The sequence below is a fragment of the Indicator indicator genome, chromosome 11 (assembly GCF_027791375.1).
Source record: "Indicator indicator isolate 239-I01 chromosome 11, UM_Iind_1.1, whole genome shotgun sequence".
Classification (NCBI taxonomy): Eukaryota; Metazoa; Chordata; class Aves; order Piciformes; family Indicatoridae; genus Indicator; species Indicator indicator.
The window spans coordinates 4,080,043-4,106,137 of record NC_072020.1 but is presented as its reverse complement, the minus strand read 5'-3'; the positions used below and the strand labels follow the sequence as shown (position 1 = coordinate 4,106,137).

General features: G+C 49.7%; 1 protein-coding gene across 1 annotated transcript in view; it reads left to right on the top strand.

The window, feature by feature from the left end:
• TMC2 (transmembrane channel like 2) overlaps positions 1–18,948 on the top strand; it is a 31,714-nt gene extending 12,766 nt beyond the window's left edge. Inside the window, exons 10-20 of the mRNA XM_054385116.1 lie at positions 1,132–1,279; positions 2,219–2,407; positions 4,588–4,767; positions 5,565–5,717; positions 6,829–6,957; positions 8,269–8,336; positions 11,600–11,839; positions 14,497–14,622; positions 16,693–16,771; positions 17,588–17,708; positions 18,683–18,948. Coding sequence (XP_054241091.1) covers positions 1,132–1,279; positions 2,219–2,407; positions 4,588–4,767; positions 5,565–5,717; positions 6,829–6,957; positions 8,269–8,336; positions 11,600–11,839; positions 14,497–14,622; positions 16,693–16,771; positions 17,588–17,708; positions 18,683–18,948 — 1,699 coding nt within the window. The remainder of the gene's footprint in view (positions 1–1,131; positions 1,280–2,218; positions 2,408–4,587; positions 4,768–5,564; positions 5,718–6,828; positions 6,958–8,268; positions 8,337–11,599; positions 11,840–14,496; positions 14,623–16,692; positions 16,772–17,587; positions 17,709–18,682) is intronic.
• Positions 18,949–26,095: the final 7,147 nt, after the last annotated feature.

The window sequence follows — 26,095 nt, the reverse complement described above, 5'->3', positions numbered from 1 at the left end:
CCAAAGCCACCCAGGTGTGTCCCCTCCATGGGCTCCTCCTCACACCTCCTTCTCCAGCCCTCCTCCTCTCTGCATCACTTCAACCTTTCCTCAGCCCTCCACCACTGCTACAAGGCCATCAGACAGGTGGACTTTGTGCATGGAGGAGGATTTTGCTTACAGTAAATGTCAAAGGCTTCTTTTCCCATCCTTTCATTGCTAAAATAAATCATCATAGAGTCAGTCAGGGATCCTCAAGGATCATCTAGTTCCAACCCCCCTGCCATGGGCAGGGACACCTCACACTAGATCAGGCTGGCCAGAGCCTCATCCAGCCTGGCCTTAAACACCTCCAGGGATGGAGCCTCAACCACCTCCCTGGACAACCCATTCCAGGCTCTCACCACTCTCATGGGGAAGAACTTCTACCTCACATCCAATGCCTGAAAGCCAAGGCCCTGTTGATGCAGAGCAGAAAGAACCTCTTGAGCCTTTGGCTGGAGTGGGACATGGGGATTTGCTGTACACTGGCTATGAAACTGCAGCATCTATTTTCTTGCCTTCCTTGAGGGACTTGGTGTTAGGAACTCCAAAGAGAGCTACAGAAGGATTTCAGGGATCACATAATAGAGAGGGAAGAGCAGAGGCTGTGGCTGCTGCTATGGTGATTAACAAGAATAATCCTCTCTCCCTCCCTGCATGCCTTGGTGCAAGCTCTTTGGCTGCAGCACTGTGCAGCTGCTGAGGGCTCATTAAAACTTTGCACTGCAATGGCTGCATTGGGCCACACCAGGAGGGGTTGTGGAGATTTAACTAACTAAAGGTAGCCACCAGCACAGGTACCCTAGAGCCCAGAAGCACAACCAACATCCCTTCCTCTTGCAGTAGCTGAGGGAAGCACTCCTTAGCCTGGCAGCTTTTCCCCCCCATTGCTGTTTGCAGTACATGACCTCATTCGATGGTTCACTCCTCCTCAAACCCAGCGTTCGACGGCCCACGTTCAGACAGCCACACCTAAACCCCAGGAAGAGTCACCCTGCTCCTTCCTCCCCTAGCAGCAATGGCAAGCCCCAGCACTGCTTGCAGAGCTGGAGGAGAGGTGGTGGCCCTGTGGGAGCCCCTCTGAGCTCGTCACTGCACTCTCTCCTGCAGCATGGCACGCAACGCCAACGAGAGCACCGCCGACGGCGACGACGACAACTTCATCTTCAGCTGGAAGATGTTCACCAGCTGGGACTACCTCATTGGCAACCCAGAGACAGCAGACAATAAATTTGCATCCATCACCACCAGCTTCAAGGTAACCCCAACTGGCACATCTCTGTCTGCTTCAGCATTTAGATCTCACTTGGAATATTGTCTCCAGTTCTGGGCTCCCCAGTTCAAGAGGTACAAGGATCTGCTGGAGAGAGGCCAGAATGATGAAGGGACTGGAGAACTGCCTTAGGAGGAGAGGCTGAGAGCCTTGGGGCTGGTTAGTCTGGGGAAAAGAAGACTGAGAAGGGATCTGATCAATGTCTATAAATATCTGAGGGCTGGGGGTCAGGAGGGAGGGGACAGGCTCTGCTCAGCTGCACCCTGTGATAGGACAAGGGGTAATGGATAGAAACTCCAGCACAGGAGGTTCCACCTCAACATGAGGAGGAACTTCTTCACTGTGAGGCTCCCAGAGCACTGGAACAGGCTGCCCAGAGAGGTTGTGGAGTCTCCTTCTCTGGAGACTTTCCAGACCCATCTGGATGTGTTCCTGTGTGCCCTGTGCTGGATTCTCTGGTCCGGCTCTGCAGGGGGGTTGGACTGGATGAATTTTGGCAGTCCCTTCCAACCCCTGACATCCTGTGAGCTGTGATCTACCACAGCAGAGATTTGAGGGGCGATCTGTGCACCTTGTACAGCTCCTGTCCACAGGCACAGGGCATGGTACTGAACCACAGTAGCTCCAGCTTCTGTGCTCTCACTCATCCTAGCCCCATTTTTAGGATTGAAAGAGAAAAAAATAATCTGTTTTACTTCAGAGTACAATTCCCCCACCACATTCCTCTGGGACAGGACAGGCTCTTTGGCACTTGATGTCTTTCAGTCAAACAGGGATGCCTGCATGAAGCTTAGTCTGACCTTAGCACAAGTTCAGTTCAGCAAGAACAGCACAGGATTGCTGAGGAAAACCTCCTGCTGGTGCCTGAGACTGGGTGCTGTCTGACATGTGCTTGAATTCTGTGAGCACCCTTGGTTTTTTCAGGAGTCTATTGTGGATGAGCAAGAAAGCAACAAGGATGAGAACATCCACCTGAGGAGGTTCCTACGGGTTCTGGCCAATGTCCTCATCATATGCTGCTTGTGTGGCAGTGGCTACCTCATCTATTTCGTGGTCAAACGCTCCCAGACCTTTTCCAAAATGCAAAACGTTGGGTGGTATGAAAGAAATGAGGTAAGGGAACTTGGCTTCCATTTTTCTGCTCTGATAACTTGCCCTGCACCTCAGCAGAATTCATCACACAGCTTGAGGACAGTGCCCAGAGCAGTGAGTTTCCCCTGTCAGGGCCCAGAAGCCCCCTTCAGTACCTCTGTACTTGTTTTAGCCAGGAAGCACATTGGTCTCACTCAGGGTTTCCAGGGCAGATTAACAACTGCTGCAGAGAGGGGAAAACACTCTTAGAATCATAGAATCATTGAATCAGCCAGGTTGGAAGAGACCTCCAAGATCATCCAGTCCAACCAATCACCCAGCCCTAAGCAATCAACCAGACCATGGCACTAAGTGCCTCATCCAAGCTTCTCTTGAAGTAAGTCTTGCAGTAAGTCACAATAAAAGGCAGCTCTAAGAGTCAGTTCTAAAGCATCTACCTCACTTTACTTATTCATTATTACAAATGCTGCTGTAGCAGGAAGCTCTCAGGGTTTTGGAGATTGACCATGATCAGACAACAAAGCTAAAATCAAATCTTCTTCATCCCTCTTGAATTATGGGAAACAGATTTTAGCACTTCCAGAAAAATTTCAGTTATCAACATTTTTCCTTGTCTGCACTTTTGGAATGGAGAATTCAAACCCTTAAGCTCTTCACACACACTCACACAAAAAGAATTGTTTCAGCCTGTGCAAAGGTTTCATTTGATGATCTTGAAGGTCTCTTTCAGACAAAATGATTCTATTATTATTCTCTTACCATAGAATCACAGAATCAGTCAGGGTTGGAAGGGACCACAAGGATCAGCCAGTTTCAACCCCCCTGCCATGGGCAGGGACACCTCACACTAGATCAGGCTGGCCAGAGCCTCATCCAGCCTGGCTGCAAACACCTCCAGGGATGGAGCCTCAACCACCTCCCTGGACAACCCATTCCAGGCTCTCACCACTCTCATGGGGAAGAACTTCTGTGTTTATCTATCAAAGCCAAATGAAATCTGAAGCCATGCATTTTGACAAGTCCCTCAGGAAACACTGGCAAGACAGCACTTTCTCACACAAGTGCTTTGGTTTCATTCACTGAACTTTTCCCAAAGAGAAAAAAATGTTATTAAAATTTAAAAAAACCCAATAATTATGCCTGAGACTTTCCTGATGGTAAACTCCACCACACTGGAACAAGCTGCCCAGAGATGTTGTGGAGTCTCCCTCTCTGGAGATATTCAAGACCTGCCTGGATGTGTTCCTGTCTGATCTGCTCTGGGTGATCCTGTTCTGGCAGGGGGGTTGGACTGGATGAGCTTTTGAGCTTTTCCAGCCCCTAACATTCTGGGATTCTGTGAAATTGAAGGCTGTCTATATCCAGCTGTCGGTAGTGTTCCCTCTTCTGGAAAAGCAGAGCACTAAAAGGAGCCTTTGTGAGTCAGAGCCTGCCACCAGCTGTACAGACACAGCTCTCTGCAGCCTGATGGCCACTGTGAGGCTGTAAAAAAAGAGAGAGGCTTCAAGTTAGAGCTGAGATGACACTGAGTGGCCAATGACCTCACAGACCACAGCACAACTTAGCATCTTCCACCATGCAGAGGAACAAAACCACCCCTAGGACATGCTAAGAGAGATAATAATTTAAAGGCAGCCTTTAAAAAGCCAAACAACTGTTGGACTTGATGATCCTTAAGGTCTCTTCCAACAAAATTCTATGACTCTCTGTTTTCTTAAGCTGCAAACCCAAGCCCTTGATGTGCTGCCATTCAAGCCTGTAATCACCCATTGCAAAAGCAAAGGTGCTGAACGCGGAAAAGAAGCATTAGCAGCAGCTAATTATCTCCATGCACACAAGCCAAGCCTTGCGCTTCCTCTGAAACTAAAATAAGAGCCTGGGAGCTGAGGCAAGCAGTACTGCCAGGGACTGGAGCAGTGTAAATATTCATGAGCCTGGACTGAGAGGGAACAAATTCTTTGGAGCTCGTCCCTTTGAGATAACAGCAAAAGTGCTCCTGCAAGAGCAAGCCGTGCAGCCCAGCCCTGAAGTCTGATCTTGTGCTGCCTGCACGCTAAGCAAAGCCAGATGCTGAGCTCGCTTTGACTTCTTCTCCTTTAAAAATCCTTCAGAGATCTCCAACCACTTGCAGGCAGCCCCCACCCTGCTCCCGGTAAGACACTGCTACTGCTCGTGGTAACCTCGTTTTGCTCGTGTGGCAGGTTGAGATCGTGATGTCCTTGCTGGGCATGTTCTGCCCTCCGCTGTTCGAGACCATAGCTGCGCTCGAAAATTACCATCCCCGCATCGGGCTGAAGTGGCAGCTGGGGCGCATCTTTGCTCTCTTCCTTGGGAACCTCTACACGTTCCTCTTGGCCTTGATGGATGATGTCAACGAGAAAGTAAGAGCTGAGCCCAAAAAAGCCACCTTCACTAGCAGCTTCCAGAGCAGGGGGTGAGGCACAGCCCATCCCCCGCAGCCAGAGGGCATGATCATTCCCTTTGCATCTTCCCCCTATAGCCAACCCTCTTGAGCATTGTTCACAGCACTGCAGGGAGGCTCACCGAGCAGAGGAGTTTCCAAAGAGTCTCCTTCTTCTCCTTACAGCCCCGAAAAGAGTGGTTATTATCTCCTCTAATCATGACATGTTAATTTGACTTCACACCCCCCCATCTGACACCATTTGCTATTTCTATTACTGCAGACCCTGAGGATGGAGTTGATAATCCTCTTCCCCTCTTTCGCATTATCCTGGTAGCATGCTGCAGACAGATAACTGCAGGAAAGGATCAATGTCTAAATTAGCCACAGGAAAAAAAAAAAAGACGACTGTTTTTAGCTGAGGACTGGAGGAATCAGGGCACTTTGCACTGCCTTGAAAAATTATGGAGCAAGTGAGGAAAGAGGACTGGGTGGAGGCTTCCTCTGCACACAGTAGACATGAAGAAGGTCTGGCTCCCCCACAAGCAGGCTGCCAGCTCCCCAAAACTCACAGTGCCCCAATCTGCTTTCAGTCTGCAAGGGTTGCTGCTCCCCTGGCCTTGGCAACTGCCAGCACTGCAGGTGTAAGCAGATGCTTGGTAGAAGGGTGGTAGGGAGGAGGGGTGAACACAATGCCTTGGGCCTCTCCAGACACGGCCTGTGGAACCTCTGCTTCCTGCTAATTTTGGCTGGAGGCTGGGGGTCTCTTCATTGCAGCTAGCTGAAGAGGATGTGGTGAAGAACATCACATATTGGACACTGCTTGGCCACCACAACTCGTCCCTGAGGAATGGCAGCACTGCCACCCCACCTCCCCTTGATCCTGCAGATGTGCCCAGGGGACCCTGCTGGGAGACAACTGTTGGCATTGTGAGAAATCTGTTGTGCATTAAGTCTCTGGGATGGTTTGCAGGGCATTGGGTAGGGGGAGGGATGTTGGTTGGTGGTTTTAGCCTTTCCAGGCTTGACATTTTCCTTGCAAATGACATCTCCTTCCCCAGCTCTCACATAGCAGCACCACAGCAAAGCAAGTCCTTGGCCACAGTTCTCCAGCCATGATAGTGACATCCCCAATTGGAAGCTGATCTCCCGACACACCCCAACCTCTCACACATCATGAGGCCATGGGCAGAATTAGGCAAAATACCCCTGAAATACAAGCAGGATGGCCTTCAAGTCTTCCACATTTCACCCTATGAACTTTGACCTGCAACCTTCACCTTGCACCAAGAAGTTCTGCAGCCCAACCACACACAGCTTCACAAGCAACAGCAATTATTTGTTGGCTGATACAGACAGCTGGGCCTTACCAAACTACAAGGCCATGCACTGCTGTGTGCACCCACTGGGTCTGCACTAGCCAAGTGGTTTTTTAGCCCAGTGGGGAACCACCACCAGCTATCACTCCTTGGAAGGGGCTGATCCTCAGTGCAGCCAAGCTGTCATCCTCCAGATCCCCCCCTTCAGACTTTTAAACCTTTGTTCTTCCTTTTTGATCCTTGAAACACCAACTACCTCCATCCTACAAGTCTTTCCTTTCTTGTCTTGCACATCTCCCCTTCTCTACACTTTCTCACAGCTCATTTCAGCAGTTTCCTCATGGAGGCATAGGGAGGCTTGGCTGAGACACCTGAAGGCTGTGAGGCCATTCAGCAAGCCAGGCAGGAGAGCTGGGCAAAGAGGAACCTAATGAGGTTCAACAAGGATAAGTGCAGAGTCCTGCATCTGGGAAGGAAGAATAAACTGCAGCAGGACAGGTTAGGAGGTGATCTGCTGGAGAGCAGCCTTGTGGAAAGGGACCTGGGAGTGCTGGTGGACAAGTTCTGCATGGGCCAGCAGAGTGCCCTTGTGGCCAAGAGGCCCAATGGGATCCTGGGGTGCATTAAGAGGAGTGTGTCCAGCAGGTCTGAATGCACTACTGAAATTATAAATGCACCACTGAAATTGGAGCTGAGTGTTTGTTCCTTGTTTTAAACTGCAGGAGTTTGTAAGGCTGACAGTGTCTGACATCCTGGTGACCTACATAACCATCCTGGTTGGAGACTTCATCCGAGCTTGCTTCGTCAGATTCGTGAATTATTGTTGGTGCTGGGACCTAGAGGCTGGATTTGTAAGTCAGTGTAAGAGAAGGTAGAAGCAATTTAGAGCCATTGGGTCAAATACTACAGAAACAGATTGGGTCTGAACACTTCAGTGGTCCTATGGTCTTGTTTTAATTGGTGTAGGTATCTTCTGCATCGCTTCTCTGGATCTAACATCCCAGAAAGTTTTGTGTGCACAGGTGTAGGTATATGTAGAAGAAAGAGAAGCTTCAGCAGAGGCAAATCTACACTGTCTAGCCACTAGACTAGACCTGCCTCTTCTGGACTTGCCACCACTAGCACCCACACCAGACAAGTTGCTCCATATGAGCAGTAACTTAAACTAATGGCTAACACAGAGCAAAATGCCACCAGATACCCATCAGCTCCTATACTGCCTCATATTTCTCTCCCTTTGCCCTCTGTTTCTGTTCTTCAGCAGCCTGCTGCTGCAAGGTCTGGAGGTTTGGATATATCTGGTGCAGCATTTGCTCTCCAGCTCATCATTATGTCATGGCGTTAGGTCATAGGCTGGACCTGATGATCTCAGAGGTCTTTTCCAGCCTCAATAATTCTGTGATTATCACAGTTTAAACAGTCAGCATTTTACCTGAGTGGAGCTGCAAGTCCACAGCCAGACACCAGCCGGATTGTAAAACCTGTGCTCTGTACCACAGAGCTCCTTTGCTCACAGCTGGCTTTATATTAGCAAGGAGAGAGAAATGTGGAGCAACTAGAAGCACCTGCACAGGTCTTTCCAGTTTTCAGCAAGCCAAAAGAGAAGCAGCAGCCCACAGAAGGGTAGCTCCAGTTTTCCTTTCACCCCTCTGCTGCTGCAGAAATCTCCTGATGCCAGCTTTGGCTAAGCATCCTTGCAGAATCATAGAGACATTTTGATTGGAAGAGGCAACAGTGCCCAACAGTTAACACAGTGCTGCCAGGTCACTGCTAATCCATGTCCCTCAGCACCACAGCTACCCATCCTTATAGAGCACCAGGGCTAGGTGCTCCAACGTTTCCCTGGCCAGCCTGTCCCAGGGCTTGATAACCCTCTGGGGAAAACAATTTGGAAATGTTTCCAACCTAAACCTCCCCTGGGGTAACTTGAGGCTGTTTCTTCTTGTCCTGTCGTTGGTTACTTGGGACAAGAGACCAACCCCCACCATGCTACAACCTTCTTCCAGGTAGCTGTAGAGAATGAGACGGAATCCCCTGAGCCTCCCTTTCCGCAGGCTAAACAACCAACCCCCATTCCCCCATCAGATTTATCCTTATACCCAGTGGCAACCCACAGCAGGTACCTCTCCCAACACCACCTTCTGCTTTCTTTCCTCATGCAGCCATCCTATGCAGAGTTTGACATCAGTGGCAATGTTTTGGGTTTGGTCTTCAACCAAGGGATGATTTGGTAAGACGTTGTTGTGGTTTAGTTGCTTTCTGCATTATTTAGAAAACTTGCCAGAGGAGCTGGAAAGTTTGCAAGCCAGCCAGAGTAACATTTTGGTTTCTCTGATTGTTTGATTTTCTGTGCTCCCCTAGGAAAGTGGGAATTTAAAAATGCTGCCTTACTTATCCCAAAGATGCAGAAGTGGCACTCCTGAAAGAGATCAAGTGGCCAAATCCTGCCCCACTACTGCTTTTTCCAGTGCATTAAGATGGTCCATGTGCTGGGGGATGAGAGAGAAAGGGTTCTGAGGGCACCTTTCCATAGTGGAAAGGAAGGAGCCCTGCTGATGGCAGGGGGATGGACCTATATGATCTTTAAGGTCCCTTCCAGCCCACAGTGGACTGACACAAGTGAGGCTAGGGTGGGCAGAGAGCCAGCTAGAGGAGGCTGGGCAGGAAGGGCATGTCCCAAAAGTACCCCAAGAGAGAGCAAACAGGGGCTGCTCTGGTCTGTTGAGGCAGCACCAGAGGCAATAGACACCACCACAAAGCACCCTCAGCTCCTCAGGGAGCAAAGCTGCTTTTGTCTCTAATTGCTAATCTCTGCCCTACAACAAGAGCTCTGCAGGTTTAAGGGAGTCTCTCCCTGCTGGCTACATTCATAGAATCACAGAGTCATTTAGACTGGAAAAGACTTCTCAGATGATCAAGTCCAACCATTAACCCAGCACTGCCAAACCCACCACTGAACCCTGTCTCTCAGCACTACATTGATGCCTTTGGAATCCCTCCAGAGATGGCAATTCCACCACTTCCCTGGGCAGCCTCTTCGAGGGCTTGACAACCCTTTTGCTCATGAAATTTTTCCTAATGTCCAACCCAAACCTCCCCTTGCACAACTTGAGGCCATTTCCTCTTGTCCTATTGCTTGGGAGAAGAGACCAACAACCTCCACCTCACTCCAACCTCCTTTTGGGTAGTTGTAAAGAGTGAGAAGGTCTCCCCTGAACCTCCTCTTCTCCAGGCTAAACAACTCCAGTTCCCTCAGCCCCTCCTCAGCAGATCTGTTCTCCAGGCTCTTCCCCAGACTTTCTTGCTTTTGTTTGTACACACTCAATGACTTTGTTGAAGTGAGAGGACCAAAGCTGGACAGAGTATTCAACATTTTCCAAGCTGTCACCAAATGATTTTTGCCACAAACTGAAAAAAAAAAAAAAATCTCTCCTTGCAACCACTGAGAGGTCTCAGATCTCCCTCATCCTCAGTGCATGGTTACCATAGCCTACCATGGATGCAGCCTGCTTCTCCTCTGGGAGCACAGGGGCAGCACAGTATCACAGAACATGAGAGGTTGGAAGGGACCTCCAGAGACCATCAGGTCCAACCCCCCTGCCAGAGCAGGATCACTTAGGGCAGTCTGCACAGGAATGCATCCAGGTGGGGTTGGAAAGTCTCCAGAGAAGGAGACTCCACAACCCCCCTGGGCAGCCTGCTCCAGGGCTCTGTCACCCTCACTGGAAAGAAGTTTCTCCTCATGTTGAGCTCAAATCTTCTCTGTTCAAGTTTGAACCCATTGTTCCTTGGCTTATCACTGTGAACCACCAAAAAGAGCCTGGCCCCCTCCACTTGACACCCACCCCTCAGCTGTTGATAGACATTGATCAGATCCCCTCTCAGCCTTCTCTTCTCCAGACTAAACAGCCCCAGGGCTCTCAGTCTCTCTTCACAGGGGAGATGCTCAAGTCCCCTAAGCATCCTCATGGCTCTCTGTTGGATTCTCTCCAGCAGGTCTCTGTCTCTCTTGAACTGGGGAGCCCCAAACTGGACACAGGATTGCAGCTGTGGTCTCAGCAGGGCAGAATAGAGGGGGAGGAGAACCTCCCCAGCCCTCTGGACACACTTTTGCTGATGCATCCCAGGATAACCATTGGTCCCCTATAACTTGGCATGATCAAGACCCACAGGAGAAATTCAGGGCTTAAATTGGCTTTTACTGCTAAAGTTAACATCCTCCAAGCACAGAGAAAACTTTTGAACGTTATCTTTTCTGCAGCTGGTGGTTGTGTTGTAAATTTCCTTGGGTTTATTTTGCTTGGCAGGTTTCTGTGGTGGTTTGGGGTGTCATTGATTTAAAAAAAAAAACAAACAAAATTACAACAACAAACAACAAGTAGAAGAGTTCAAATGTGGAGCTTTCTATCATCTGTAGGGCCATGTGCTTTTCTGCTTTTTATTATTGATTACCCTAGTGCAGCCTCAGCAAGTTTGCTGATGACACCAAGCTGTGTGGTGCAGCAGACAGACTGGAGGGAAGGGATCCATCCAGAGGGACCTGGACAGGCTGCAGAGGTGAGCACAAGCCAACCTCAGGAGGTTCAACAAGACCAAGGGCAGGGTCCTGCAGCTGGGTCAGGGCAATCCCAAGCACAAATCCAGGCTGGGCAGGGACTGGCTGGAGAGCAGCCCTGAGGAGAGGGACTTGGGGGTGCTGGTGGATGAGAACCTCAACAAGAGATGTCAGTGTGCACTTGCAGCCCAGAAAGCCAAGCAGAGCCTGGGCTGCATCAGGAGAAGTGTGGCCAGCAGGGCAAGGGAGGTGATTCTCCCCCTCTGCTCAGCTCTGGTGAGACCCCACCTGGAGTACTGCATCCAGGTCTGGAGCCTCTGTTACAAGAGGGATCTGGACATGCTGGAAGGTGTCCAGAGAAGGGCCACCAGGATGAGCAGAGGGCTGGAGCACCTCTCCTATGAGGACAGACTGAAAGAGTTGGGGCTGTTCAGTCTGGAGAAGAGAAGGCCCTGAGGTGACCTTCTTGTGGCCTTCCAGGATCTGAAGGGGGCTACAAGAAAGCTGGGGAGGGACTTTTTAGGCTCTCAGGTAGTGATAGGACTGGGGGGAATGGAATAAAGCTGGAAGTGGGAAGACTCAGACTGGATGTGAGGAAGAAGTTCTTCCCCATGAGAGTGGTGAGAGCCTGGAATGGGTTGTCCAGGGAGGTGGTTGAGGCTCCATCCCTGGAGGTGTTTAAGGCCAGGCTGGATGAGGCTCTGGCCAGCCTGATCTAGTGTGAGGTGTCCCTGCCCATGGCAGGGGGGTTGGAACTGGCTGATCCTTCATTCTATGATTACAGACTAACACTCTTGTCATAAGGTCATTACCTGGTGCTCCTGTACAAGCTTGCCACCATATGAATCCCTCTTTCTTTCTTCTGAAAATAAAAAGCCTTCCAATGTGACCAAAAAACCCCCACAACCCAGCAGTTGTCCTTCTCCTTTGCTTTCCAGGATGGGCTCCTTCTATGCCCCAGGCCTCGTGGGCATCAACGTGCTGCGCTTGCTGACCTCCATGTACTTCCAGTGCTGGGCTGTGATGAGCAGCAATGTTCCTCATGAACGAGTCTTCAAAGCCTCCAAATCGAATAATTTCTACATGGGGCTCTTGCTGTTGATCCTCTTCCTCAGCCTCCTGCCTGTGGCTTACACCATCATGTCCTTGCCTCCCTCCTTTGACTGCGGACCCTTCAGGTACTACTGAAACCTGCCCCCCTGCTCTGCTCTGGTGAGACCTCACCTGGAGTGCTGTGTACAGCTCTGGAGCCCTCAACACAACAAAGACATGGACCTGATGGAGCAGGTCCAGAGGAGGGCCATGAAAATTATCAGGGAGCTGGAACACCTCTGCTACAGGCTGAGGGAGCTGGGGGTGTTCAGCCTGAAGACTCTGGGGAGACCTAAGAGCAGCCTGCCAGTACCTGAAGGGGGGGGTACAGGAAGGATGGAGAAAGACTGTTTGCAAGAGCCTGCAGGGACAGGATGAGGGACAATGGCTTCAAACTAGAGAAGGGCAGATTTAGATTGGATGTAAGGAACAAGCTCTTCACCATGAGGCTGGTGAAACACTGCAATAAGTTGCCCAGGGAGGTGGTTGAGGTCCCATCTGTGGAGATATTCAAGGTGAAGCTTGACAGGGCTCTGAGCAACCTGATCTAGTGGAGGATGTCCCTGCTGACTGCAGGGGGTTGGATTAGTTGACCTTGGGAGGTCCCTTCCAACCCAGACCATTCTGTGAACCACCAAAGAAGCCTTTTTTCTTCTCTGACACATGGGATTGCTTTCATGAAGTCAGAAGGCAAAGATGGCAAAATGCCTCCATCCTCCACCTGGGTAAATCCTTAGCCATGTGAGGCAATGGGCCATGCCCAGCTGTGGGGTACAGACTGGGAGAACTGGAATACAGAATCAGCCAGGTTGGAAGAGACCTCCAAGATCATCAAGTCCAACTGATCACCCAACCCTATCTCATCAACCAGACCATGGCACTAAGTGCCTCATCCAGGCTTTCCTTAAACACCTCCAGGGATGCTGACCCCACCCCCTCCCTGGGCAGCACATTCCAATGGCCAATCTCTCTTGCAGGGAAGAACTTCTAAGACCAAGCCGAAAGTTCCCCCTGCACAGCTTGAGGCTGCCTGCCATTGTCCAGCAGGCTCTGCAAACTCAGCTGGTTTGCCTCCTCCGCTGCATGATTTCTGGTGTTTTCCCAGCACACACTCATGAAAGCACTGGGGGGCAGCAGGAAGGGGGCAGCACCTTGTGAAAAGAAAAGCAGCAAGCAGTGGGAGCATCCCTAAAGCTCCCTGGAACACTGAGTGAAAAATGGGTCCAAAGTCTCATTCTAAGATCTATCCATAGAGCAAAGAACTCCCACAGCACAAAACACATCTATATGTGGAATTTTGTTGGAAAATAGCAGGAACTAGATAGGTCTCAGCCTGAGGAGTTGCAGCTTTTGTTTTGTTTTTATTTTAAAACATCTTTTTGGGATTTTTTTTAATTGGAACAGACTCAACCCTGCACAGAGCATCCAGTGGATCAGATTAAGGTGCCAATAAAGTCAGATTTGATTGAGTCAAGCCATTTCCTGGGCCTGCTGTGGGTGACTCAGCAAGGAGTCAGCTTGGAACAAATTGTTCTTGCAGATGCAGTGGTTTAGTCTTACTAATGGAGAACAACAGAAAGCTTAAACACTCAGGAGATCAAAACTCCCTCAGTTCTATACCAAGGAGAGGTGTCAATGAGCAATGTCAGGAGATGTGACAGGAAACTTGTTGCACTTACACTGTCATTTGGAGGTGAGTAACCTGCAAATTGAAAGAGCCACCTCAGTTCCCAATCAACCCTTTCAAAGCCACTCAGCCTGATTCAGACCCTTGGCACAAACTGAAAGCTCACCTCTCCTGGGCTTGAAGGAGTTGATGAAGTTGGGATACCCTTTAGCTAAGTGTCTTTATCGACTCTCAGCAGCATAGAGTCCTAGTGAGGAATTCTGAGCAGAATCTTGCAAGATCCTAGGAAGCAACAAGTCTAAAGTTGAGGAAGGGTTGAACTCACAGCCCCAGAGCTGCTGGGGAGTGAGGAAGGTCAGTTGCATAACCCAGCCTGGTCCAGATTTGTTCTCCTTTCATACAGAACGCTCTCATCTGCTCTATCAGTTAGGTTTGAAATGACTCTTTCACTGAGTTTCCTATTAGGCAATAATCACAGCTTGCTATTTTTGTCATTACTAAGCAGCTCTTCAAACTGGCTGATTATCTCAGAAAGCCACAATTTGCATGTGGGAAGTCATCTTGACCAGAAAAAGACCATCTTTAACAAGATCTTGATTGGAAACCTGGGGTTATTGTAGCCTCTGAGGGTTTAGACATTTCAGAAGGGCAAACAGGACTCACATGTGGAAATAAATCTATCAAGTCCAGGAGCAAGCAGGCCTAGCAAAGATTATTCTTAGCACCAATGGATGGACCAATAGGCACCTTTAAAATGAAGGTGTTTTGGTGGCCAACAGCAAGCTGCTGCTCACTGAAAGAAATGTGCTACCTAGAACCTTCAGGTTACAGAGTCACAGCATGGTAGGGGTTGGAAGCAACCTCAAAAGATCATCCAGGTGATGCTAAAGCAGGGTCATCCAGGGCAGGGCACACAGGAACACATCCAGGTGGGTTTGGAAAGTCTCCAAAGAAGGAGACTCCACAACTTCCCTGGGCAGCCTGCTTCAGGGCTCTGTCACCCTCACAGGGAAGTTTTTCCATATGTTGACATGGAGCATCCAGTGCTCCAGGTTAGGAGCTCTATTGTCCTCCAGCAAGTGCCCACACACCTTAACCAGCTGCTCATCTCCCCAGTGGGAAGAAAAGGATGTATGAAGTCATACAAGAGACCATCGAGCTGGATTTCCCACTCTTTGTTGCCAAGATCTTCAGCTACGTGGCAAACCCAGGGCTGATCATACCTGCAATTCTGCTCATGGTGTAAGTGCTCCTTGCAAAATTCCATGTCTGGATTGGGGGGGAGGCTGGGGAAAAAAAAACCCAAAACAAAACAACAACAACAAAGCCTTTGGGAAGTTAGCAAGGGCTTCTTGCAGCTTCTGCTGCAGTGACAGCCTGGATTGGGGAAACAAGAAACCAAACCCAAAGCCTGTGGGAAGTTAGCAAAGGCTTCATGCAGCTTCTGCTGCACTAATAGCCTGGATTAGGGCAAGCACCTACTCCCTAGCCCTCTCTCCTTTGCCCAACACAACTTCCTGAGACTTAATTACCTGACCCAATTAAACCCAACCTCATAGATGAAGCTTTGCTGGCCAAAACCTCATAGAAATCAACACTCTCACAGCTTCCATATGGAAAATTTTCAGGAGCCAGCAGGAAATAAATGGACAATCTCAGCCTGGTGCCTTTTGCAGAAAACAATTTGTGTCACAGATGGTGGTGGTGACAGCACTGCCAAGCCAGGGCATTCCAGAATCACACATTCCAGAAGTAGGGAAGAGGGTTGAGTTGTTGGGGGTTGGTTTGGTTGGGTTGGCTGAGGGTGTTTGGTTTGGGTTTTCTTGTTTTGTTTGGGGGTTTTTTATTTGTTTGGTTTGGACTGGGTTTTAGTTTGGTTTTGTTTGTTAGGGGGGGTTGTTTGTTTGGGGGTTTTTTCTTGTTTTCTTTTTCCAGATAATACCTCTGGGATTTGTTTCAGCACTGTCTGATCACTTCAGCTCTGTCTGATCATTTCATCTCTGTCTGATCACTTCAGCTCTGAAACAACACTTAAATCCCTTCACCAGCACTGGGACCAGGACAGTTCCCTTTTTTTCCCCCCTTTCTTTTAATTTCCCTTTTATAAAGAGATATTTTTGGCATTGTTATCAAGGTTTCCACAGCTAACAAAAACGAGTGGGAGAGCTGTGGCCAAGTTTTACAGGTGGTTCTGAGCTCCCCAGACTAAAGAGTGGGAGTCAGGTTGGGAAGTGTGTTCCATATGCTTGCCTGCTCTGACTCTTGTTTGGGCATGCAGACAGATTGCAGATGGGGGCTCTAGGGCACTGTGCTCCATCACTCTGAATGGGTTACACTGAAGAGAATGCCCTTAAATTAAAAATCAAACACAAGCTCCCATGTTAGAAAGCTTCTCTTAGAAACACCTTGAGCAACATCCCAATCCAACAGCACACCACCTGCCAGCCCTCTACCTGCCTCATACTACTCATTTTAACCTAAATAAGGATGATGAGAGGCTGTGACTTGTGCAGACAGATTCTATATCTATAGAAGCAGCAGATCAGAGACAGGCAGGAGACAAGAAGTCCCACACTGCATCCCTACTATGGCCAAGCATATCACTGAGTTTTTAGCTCTGTTCCTGTGGGCTTCACAGCAGCATTAGCAGATGCTACCACCAACACAAGAGGAGACTGCAGAACTAACCCACCCTAAATGAATGACCTTTACAAAAGGGCTGCAGGTCAAGCTTCTGGGGCTTTGGTGCAATCCCCCAGAAAGGTGGTAGGAGAGCAGTAGACCTCTGAATTTTTTCCCCCCCGGTAACAGTCTCCTGCTCTTTTCTCCACTGACAGCCAGGAAAGGGAACAGCACAGTGTATCTGGTGATGAGACATTTTGTCATCCCCTTCCCAGCCTGAGCTACTCCCATACCACATCCCTCCCACCTCTCCTCGAGACATCATTTTGTCTCTGCCCCAATCACCTTGGCAAACTGAGAGATACCCTACCTGCACATTACCCCCAACATCCCAGCATCACACTGCTTGTGTGGCCTGCAGAGGCTATCAGGCACGTGTGATTTCCAGTCAGTCAGCTCTCCAGAGAGTCACAGCCCTGAAAAAGTGTTGAGCAGAGCTGAGCTACTGGACCAGCCCAACCCATCTTCACTGACCATGCCACAAGGCAGCCTGAGTTTGAACTGAACCTTGAGCCTCTAAAGGAGGTTTGAAACAACTGGTGGGAAAAACAGGTGTTAAACGTTCCCTCCTAGGGAGACTTTCTCTCTGCCCTAAGAGAGAGACAAAACCAACCATGTTTGCTGTTGCAGCCTTGCCATCTACTACCTAAACGCTGTGGCCGAAGCCTACCAGCGCGCCAACACCGAGCTGAAGAAGAAGATGCAGATGGTAAGAACTGGCCTGGCAAGGCCACCTTTGAAACCCCTTCCACTTGGAGTTTGTTGTGCAGCCCAGGCTTTTAAACTGCAGTGGTGGCAGTGGCACAAGGGGAAGATGCATTCTGTGCCTGTTGAGTCCTCTCTGATGGCATTTAATGGCTAACTGCAAAGCGCAGTCACATCCCATAGCCAGTTGCTATTTCATGCATCCAAACTGCACTCAGTTTTCCCCAAAACTGTGCTTCCCTCCTACAACAAGGAAGTTACTTCAAAGTTCAAGTGGTGTCTTGGAGCCTGAGATTTCCCAGGGACAATGATAAGCCTATCAAAAGGATAGGCAGATCTTGTACAAGTTGAAGAGCCACAAATAACAACATGGCAACAACAACTCTTAGCAGTGCTCCTCCAAGCTCTTTGCAAAGGAGGCTGCTGTCTGCCTCTGCCATGCAGCTGGGCAAAGGCAGATGCAATGATCTGAATTAGCATGCTAGGATTTGGGCCTCATGATATGCAGAAATAGGAGAGGCTGCAACATGTAGAGGACCCTAATGCAGAGACCCCTGAACTAATATGAATTAGGCAGCCTGGAGTACCCTAGACCACATTAGCAGTGAGTGCTTTGCCCTAACAGGAGCAGAGCTGTTTCTTCCCAGGCTCTGGACCCTGCCTGGGATGTCTGTCTTTGTCTAAAACCCATGGTCTCCAAGGGTTCAGCACCTTGAACTCAGCAAAGAGGTTGCATTCACACCAAGAAACACTTAAGCCAGGCCAACAACTTCATGGGTCCTATCTGCAGCTCCAAACTAACCCTGATGGCTTATTGCAGCAACGTGAAGAGGAGAAAAACAAGAGAAATAACAAAGCCAGCACTAACCCTGTGCTGCAGGATATGGAGGATTTGCTTACATCAAATCCAAAGAGGGAAATTCACCCCAAACAAGCAGAAGGTAAAAAACTAAACAGCCTCCCCTCAATCCTCCTGCAAAGGCTCCTTTTGCCATCAAGATCATGGAAATCATGGACAGGACTGGGTTGGAAGGGACCTCCAAAGGTCATGTAGTCCAATCCTCCCCAACTGATCTAGCAGGGACAGCTTTGCCTGCACCAGGTTGCTCTGGGCCCATCCTACCTGGCCTTGGTTGGTCATATCCCAGGCATGGGACATCTGCCATCTCTCCAAGCAACTTATTTCAGTGATACACCACTCTCAATGTAAAAAGCCTTCCTTAGATGGAGTCTAAATTCCCCCTTTTTTGTTCCAAGCCAGACAGCAGCTTTTTACAGAGTTGAGTTGGTCTTAGGGCTAATGCATGCTGCAAGCTGTGCTAAGGGGGTCCGTGGCTGGCCAGAAAGATGGTGAAGGGGCACTCACAGTTGGACTCAATGATCTTAAAGGCCTTTTCCAGCCTAAATGATGCTATGATTGGCACCAGCACATCCAGGCACTCTCAAGGCAGACAGATCCTCCAGGCTTGGTCTGATCCAGCCATTTCCTGACCTCTGGTATTTAGATGGGCTGTTTCTTGGAGTGGCTGAGGGGAGCTGGAAAGTTCAGACCAACTCAGCACAGATTGCCCCCAGAGCAGACCCAGGGCATTCATTCATACAGAAATTGTGCTGGCAGCATTGAAAACAAAGGCTCAAATCAGCCATTACCCACAACCACCACTTGGCATAGCTGGTAGGGCTACCACATCTGATAAAGGCATCAGGAAGGACCTGCAAAGAGGACTTGGCCAGCAGACACACATCTTAGCTGCTGGCCAGGTGCTAATCATCTTGTTTGCAGTTTCTTCACCCAGATGTTCAAGCATAAACCCTCAGCTACTTGGATTATTGGATGTAGAAGGAAGAGCAGCCACTGGGGAGAGGCAGACAGTACCTGCTCTCCAGAAAATAACATTCCTGATCTTTATCCTAGACAAGAACACGGAGCCTCCTGGTAGAGCCAGCCCTGGTGGGAAACAAGGCAAACCAGCAGCCCTGGAAGGCAGCCCCAGGACTGGTGGGAGAGGAACAGCACTGTCCCCACCACCACAGATATTTGTGACACAGCCACCCATGCTGGGGGTCCGGGCACCCTACCTGGGCCAGCCGAGGCCCTGGGGGCAGCCGCTGGGAGCAGTCCCTGGAAGGGGCAGAGGGCAGCCATGGTACTCACAGCCTGCTCCATATGCCCCACGATGATCTTCCTGTTGATAGGGAGCTAGAGGTGCTGCATGAGCTACTGTGGCTTGAGTACCAAACAAATACCCTCTGTTGGTTACCCCCTCCTGGTGATCTGTATCTATCCCATACTGTCTAGAGCAGCTTTGTGCAGAAGCTCAGTGGTGCTTTGGGGCTGTAAGCCCCAGTGGCTGTGCTGATTTTTCTCTTGAAGGAAAGGGAAGGCAGTCAGGATGAAAATCAGCCTTGGCACTGCTGAGCTGCTCCATACAGGCTGCAGCCCTGTGGCCACAGGCAGCAGCCTGGTGAGCTCTCTGTGGTGTGAGTGCTTCTCAGTCCTTTCAAAGGCTCCTTCAGCTAATAACAGCAGTGTGAGCTTACCTCTCATTCCAGCTGTGCCTCTGCCTGAGGAATTAAAGTAATCTTTAAAATAAGTGACTGACTCTGTCCAGCTCCATGGCAGTTGCTGTTAAGGAGCAGAAGACTCCTACTAGAGCAGCAAAGAAGAGGTTTTGTCAGCTGCATGTGACAGCTTTCCTCCAGTCTGCCTGCTCCAAACCATCACCTTTTTGTTTCAGCTCCACTCTGTGTGTCTCCCCCTTCTCTGGATTCTCACTCTGCTCCTCTTAGCTCTGTCTGTTGACTGGAGATCCATCATTATTTCAACCCCTGGATGCAGCTCCTAACTCAGTAACACTGCCCAGCACGACTGAGGGCAAGAGCCATGGACAGGGGCCACAAGCTGCACCTGCCAAGAACTGCCCTGAGAAACCTTCACCAGCAAATGAGCACAAGGAAGACAATCAAAGGCCACTTCCCCATGGCCAGAGAAAATCCCTGGTGATGGAGACTGATATTTTTGCAGCTGATCCCACCCCATGAGGTGTGCTGCTCAGCATGCCCAGCTGGGCAGGGGCTCTGCCAGTGCCAGGAGCACCACAGTGGCTTCCACGCTGGTGGAGATGCACTAAGACTCAACCTAATATCCCATGGGCCTCTGACTTGGCCCCTGGAAGGCCTCTTGCATCCCAGCATGCTCAGACCCATCTCCATGAGCATATGGGGGGGCACCAGGGGCTTTTTCTGCCACTGCAGCAGGTCACCTGGGCACCTTTGAAGTCTGAGGCCACTGCACCTGTAAGCCAAGTTCTCTTCACAGCAGCAATGCTGCTCACCCAAAGGAAGTGCTCACCCAAAGGCTTCAAAGAGTGATCCCTCCACTTGGATCCATGCTGCATGCAATGTCACCAGCTCTCCAGCCTGACAGCCTGGATTTTTCTCTCCATCACACTTGTCCTGCCACTTGCCTAAGCCCTAAGGCAGCAGCTTGTCCTTTGGCAGGTGGCAGCCCAGTTTCATCTGCAGCCAAGGCTTTATCACTTGCAAATGCTCAGGCACAGTTTTTCCCTGGGGGAAAAGAGCAACTCTGGAAACTGTGGATTTCTAGGTGCCAGCCCATTGCTCACACAACATTGTCAGCACTGCTGAATCAGAACTCAGCCTCCTGTTTTCAATGGACTGCTGCAGCGAGCCAGCATGGGCAGGCTTCATCTCTCCTGCAGCTCTTCATAGAACAGTTTGGAAAGGACCTTAATAGGTCATCTAGACTACCCCCACTGCAGTGAGATGCTTCACTAGATCAGCTTGCTCAGAGCCCCATCCAACTTGATCCAGCATGGTTCCAGGCATGGGGCATCTACCACCTCCCTGAGCAACCTGGGACAGGGTTTCACCACCCTCAGTCTAAGAAATGTCCTTCTTCTATCCAGTCTGCATCTCCCCTCTGCCACCTTAACACCATCACCCCTTGTCCTGTCACAACAGGCCTGCTACAAAGACTGTCCTTAGCTTTGTTATAGACCCCCTTCAAGTACTGAAAGGCTGCAAGAAGGTCTCCCTGGAGCCTTCTCCTCTCCAGGCTGAACAACCCCAATTCTCACTCTGTCCTCTCAGCAGAGGTGTTCCAGTACGGAGCCTTCTCTGGACCTGCTCCAACAGGTCCATGTCTTTCCTGGGCAAACCATCAGTGATCAGGTGTGCAGATCAAGTTAGCATGAGGTGGAACCTTCCTAAAACTGAGTGTGCAACCCCATTGCAGGGAGTGAGTAACCCCACTGCAGCTGTGTCCTTTCTCTTTCTCCATTGTTCTTCCCTCAAAGCAAAGCTGTCCAGGGGAACCAAGGCTGCTTCAGCAAAAATCTGCAGCTCCAAACCATCCTCTAATTAAGCAACATTTCACCCATGTTGGACTGCCAGTGGTTTGTGGGTAGCAGCAGCAAATAATTCAGTGCCTAAGCAGGTGTTTGGGATCTCCAAATTATGAAGGTTACTATCAGATTTATTTAAACCAGGTGGAGAGGAGTGGAGAAACCTCCACCTTTGCACTGCCCCAAGCACCAACTGATAGACAGAGCTGCCTCATGCAGAAGTCACAGGAATTTGCTGTAATCCACCTCCAGGGACAGCCCAAGGCCAGGCACATGCCCTTTCAGCCACTTCTGACACCCCCCACCACTAGCACAGAGGGTAAATAGCTTTGAAGACCTTTCGCTGGCTCTGAAGAGCTAGTCTTTTTGTTCTGGAACAAGTCACCAGCTATGTATGCAATGCTACCATGGTGCCACCAAAGCCAGGGCTAAGCAGCATATCTGAGCTGCTTATCCACCAAAGAGCCAAAACCACCACTTCCTCAGAGGGCATGACCCAGACACATGCTGCTCACAGCACTCCTCCAACACAAAGTCCAGGATTAAAAACAAATATCCACCTAAAAATGTAAGGAGGGGGTGCACAGAGGTGGAATAGGGGAGTTAAGGCTGGGCTTTGGACTGGACAGCACTTAAAGTTTGCATCTCTTTGTTGCCGCTCCAACAAGAAATGCAGTAAGACATCATGGGTACAGCTCAAGCCTCTTCCTCCTTTTGGAGGTATTTAGAAGATGTGTAGATCACAGAATCACCCAGGCTGGAAGAGACCTCCAAGATCATCAAGTCCAACCAATCACCCAACCCCAACTAATCAGCTAGCCCACAGATGTGATGCTTCCAGCCATGGTTTAGTGGGAGACTGCTTGGCAGTGCTGGGTTAATGGTTGGACTCAATGATCTTAAAAGCCTCTTCCAACCTGAACAATGCCACAATCCTAGAACTAGAGAAAAGTAGTGGAGAAATGTAACCACTTGTCCCAAACCCACCCCTGGGAATCACACCCTGCTAGTAGACAGGGCAGCACCAAGACACACCTTAGCCAGCCTCCAGTAAGCCTCACCTAAGCAGGAAGATGCACCAGCCACACACTTGCCTTGGGGTCCCTATGGGACCAGCAACATGCTGCTCAGGCAGCTACCACAACTGCTAAGCTCACCTCAGCCCCTGCAAGGAAGGAGGCAGCTGGTCCCTGAGCTGGTCCACTCTGGCTTACATTGCCCCATGGCAGGCACTCATATTTACCTCCCTGGTTTATACTGCAATCCTCTTTTGCTAATAAGAGCCCCAAGATGTTAATCACAAAGTCACAGTCCCAGAAGAGAGCAGAGCCTTACAGCAGCCCTCACGTCCCAGGAGGTACCTGTGCATGCCAAGCCTTTCCCAGGCTGCTGCCACCTGAGGGCTGCTCTAACACAAGTGCCTACCAAACAGACACAATCCACTGTTCTTGCAGTGGGAGAAGGCTTCTCAAGGTTTAAAATCAGAATTAAATAAATGCAGAGGTTTGACGCTTACCTCAATGGAGCAACCTCCACCTCCTGGATCCCATAGGGACTGAGCCAGCACAGACCAACTTCACCACAAAGAATGGCTCCACAGCACTCATCCCACCTGGGCACTGTGCAGTGTTGACAACTTGCAGAATTTCTTATCTCAAGGCTCAAATTTGAAATTCTAATGAGGTTCCTGCTTCTATATGCAAGGTGTGATTCAAGAAATCCCAGCGCTCACTGGGAAACAAAAGCACAAACCTGCACCTGCACAGAAGGAAAATTAAATCTAAAAAAAAGAAAAAAGCAGGAACTGCCTAGAAGTCAAGGAGGAATCTAAGCCATACTTAGGCAAACAAAATTAAGACTTCAAACTCATCTCAAAACTTTTCAAAGGGTTGAACCCTTGAAATCAGAAAAAACAGTAGCTAGCCATGTCTGGGCTGCTGTAGGAGCTGACAGAGAGCTACTGGCTGCTCGCAGAGTTCAAACAAGAAGAAAAGCCAACAGCACGACCACTCCCACTCCAGACCAGTCCTTGTGAGCAAAGGGGAGGAGCTGCTCCAACTCCTGGCACCTGGGGCTCCTCAAAACTTACCCAGCTGGCAGCAGGCTTGAAGGAGCCTCCATCTAAAAATCCTGTGGAGAGGTGGTGGTGGCTTTCTGCTGGCTTGGGGGATTTTGGGGTGTTGGTTGGGTTTTTTTTGGGGGGAGGTGGGCTTGGGTTTTTTGTTTTGTTGGCCTCTTGAATTAGAGCTTTCAACAGCAAAATTACAAGTGAGGGAAAATGGCACAGGCTCTGATCCCCCCTCCACATGTGCTGCTTATTTTGCCCTGTTTAAGCAAAGCCAACAGGTGCAGTGAATTGAGCTCCAAGTGAGGGAAAATGGCACAGGCTCTGATCCCCCCTCCACCTGTGCTGCTTATTTTGCCCTGTTTAAGCAAAGCCAACAGGTGCAGTGAATTGTGAGCTATGGCAGTGGCAGGCAAAAGACTCTAGTAATGCTGGAACCAACAAGGCAAGCAGGACAGATGAGCTAGGAAGTGTTCAAGCCACCTTCAGCTATGAGTGCTATGTTTCTCTGCACTGGAAGCTAGCAGCATCCCACACTTGCTACCTTAGGGAAACCCAAAACAAGTTCAAGGTTTGCAACTGAACATGGAGGCAAAAAGTTTATAGCCATCAGACACAAGAAGAGTTTTCTGAGCCCTGTGAGAGGGCATCATCTGGCTACAGGGAAGTCAAAAACCCAAGGCAAGAGGCAGGGCAGGCTCTGCTCTGACTGCAAGAGATGGAGGCTGGCACTGAAGACATCTCCACTAGTTACAGAATCACTTAAACTGGAAAAGATCCAGCACTAACCCATGTCCCTTATCCCTCTCCCTCCCTGGGCAACCTGTTCCAGGGCTTGACAACCTTTTCAGTGAAAAAAGTTTTCCTGATGTTCAACCTAAACCTCTCCTAGAGCAGCCTGAAGACATTCCCTCTTGTCCTCTCTAGCCCCTATACCCAGGGGATTTGCAATGATTTTGTCTCTCCTCTCCTACACCACTGTACAGCAGAAGGGGTATTTAGGAGGAGCAGAAGATCTTTCACCACAGGGAGTCACCCTGAAAGGCCCAGGTGTGCTTACAAAGCAGCTTTTGACCATCCTGCCCTTGCCCAGTGCCTGCCCTGTCCCATTTCCTGGCCACACTGGAGCAGCAGGCAAAAGAAGGACAAACCAGGAGTAACAGCCCCATCTACTGGGATCCTGGAAATCACAGAATGGCTCAGGTTGGAAGGGACCTGAGATCATCTGCTCCAACCTCCCCACCATGGGCAGGGACACCTCTCAACTAGACTCAGCCACTCAAAGCTTCATCCAACCTGGCCTTCAACACCCCCAGGGAGAAGGCAGCCACAGCCTCCCTGGGCAGCCTATTCCAGAGTCTCCTCACCCTTGTACTGAAGAACTTCTTCCCAAGATCCAGTCTAACCCTGCTCTCCCTCAGTTTAAATGATCTGGACTTTGACATTTTGCAGCTGTGACCAGCACCATCAACCTCTGGTCAGCTGCCAGGCAGCAGCAATGCTCAGGGCTGTTCCCGTGCCCCAGAAAGCTACTTTTGTTGACATGTTTCCTTCTGAGAGTGCCAAAGGCTGGTCTGGTTGTGCTGACCTAGCTTCTTCTCACACTGAGCTCCCAGCTTTGCACAACCCCAAATCTAACCCTAACCGGCATGCACAGGCCCTGCTTCAGTCCATTTTCTCCCCCTGCTCTGGTGAGATACCACCTACAGTGCTGTCTCCAGCTCTGGACACCCCAGCACAAGGACATGGACCTGCTCGGGCAGGTCCAGGAGGCCACAAAAATGATCACAAGGCTGGAACACCTCTGCTGTGAGGACAGGCTGAGAGAGTTGGGGTTGTTCAGCCTGGAGAAGAGAAGGCTCCAGGAGACCTTATGGTAGCCTTGCAGTACTTCAAAGCAGCATGCAAGAAAGATGGGGACAGTCTTTTCAGCTGGGCCTGTGGTGACAGGACAAGGGGTCATGGTTTGAAACTAAAGAGTGATTCAGACAAAGTAAAAGTAAGAATTTTTTTCACACTTAGGGTGGTGAAATCCTAGGCCAGGTTGCCAGAGAGGTTGTAGATGCTCCAGGTGAGGTCAGACAGGGCTCTGAACCACCTGATGTAGCTGAAGATGTCCCTGCACACTGCAGGGCAGCTGGACTAGAAAGCCTTTCAAGGCCATTTCCACCTCAAAAGATTCTCTGATCCATCTCTGGCTCATACATGGCCTTTCTCTCCCAAGCTGCCTGCTGCTAAAATTCAAGCCCCCACACTAAGGGTGGCAGGCATGCAATGCTGCTCATGGGTGCTGTGGTACTCCTTGTTCCACCTCAGAGTCACCTACACAAGTGTGTACAAAAATGAGTTAGCTGCAGGACTCCACACAAGGAACCCTTCTGGGGTTTAGTGCAACAGCATTTGAAACGAACACAAAGATCTTGACCAAGACAGGTTTCTCTGACCTTCAAAGGAGAGTTAGGGAGCCATGCCTTCAAAGGATGCATCCCATGTCCTTTAGAGGACGTTTTATTCATACTTGAACAGTCCTACTAAAAACAAATTAGCAGGCAGTGAACCAAACAAAGACTGAGGACTGTGTCACATGAGCCACACTAGTTAAATCTCAGGCTTCAGGAGCTCTTTATAAACTGAGGTTTTAAGCTTTCAACTAGAGGTAACCAAAACAGCAAATCTTCATTGTGTGGTTTTACTCATCAGTGCCTACTGAATGTATAAAGGAATAGGTACAAATGACAGGCTTTGGAAGGTGGACAGTAGAAAAATCAGAGATAACCAAGGATATTCTTCATTGTCATTGATGCAAATACCTGTAACACTGTTCCACCTCTACCTGTCACTCAGACTCAAGGCAGGTGAGGTTCTCAAACTCCTGAGGCCAGAGGTAAGACATCTG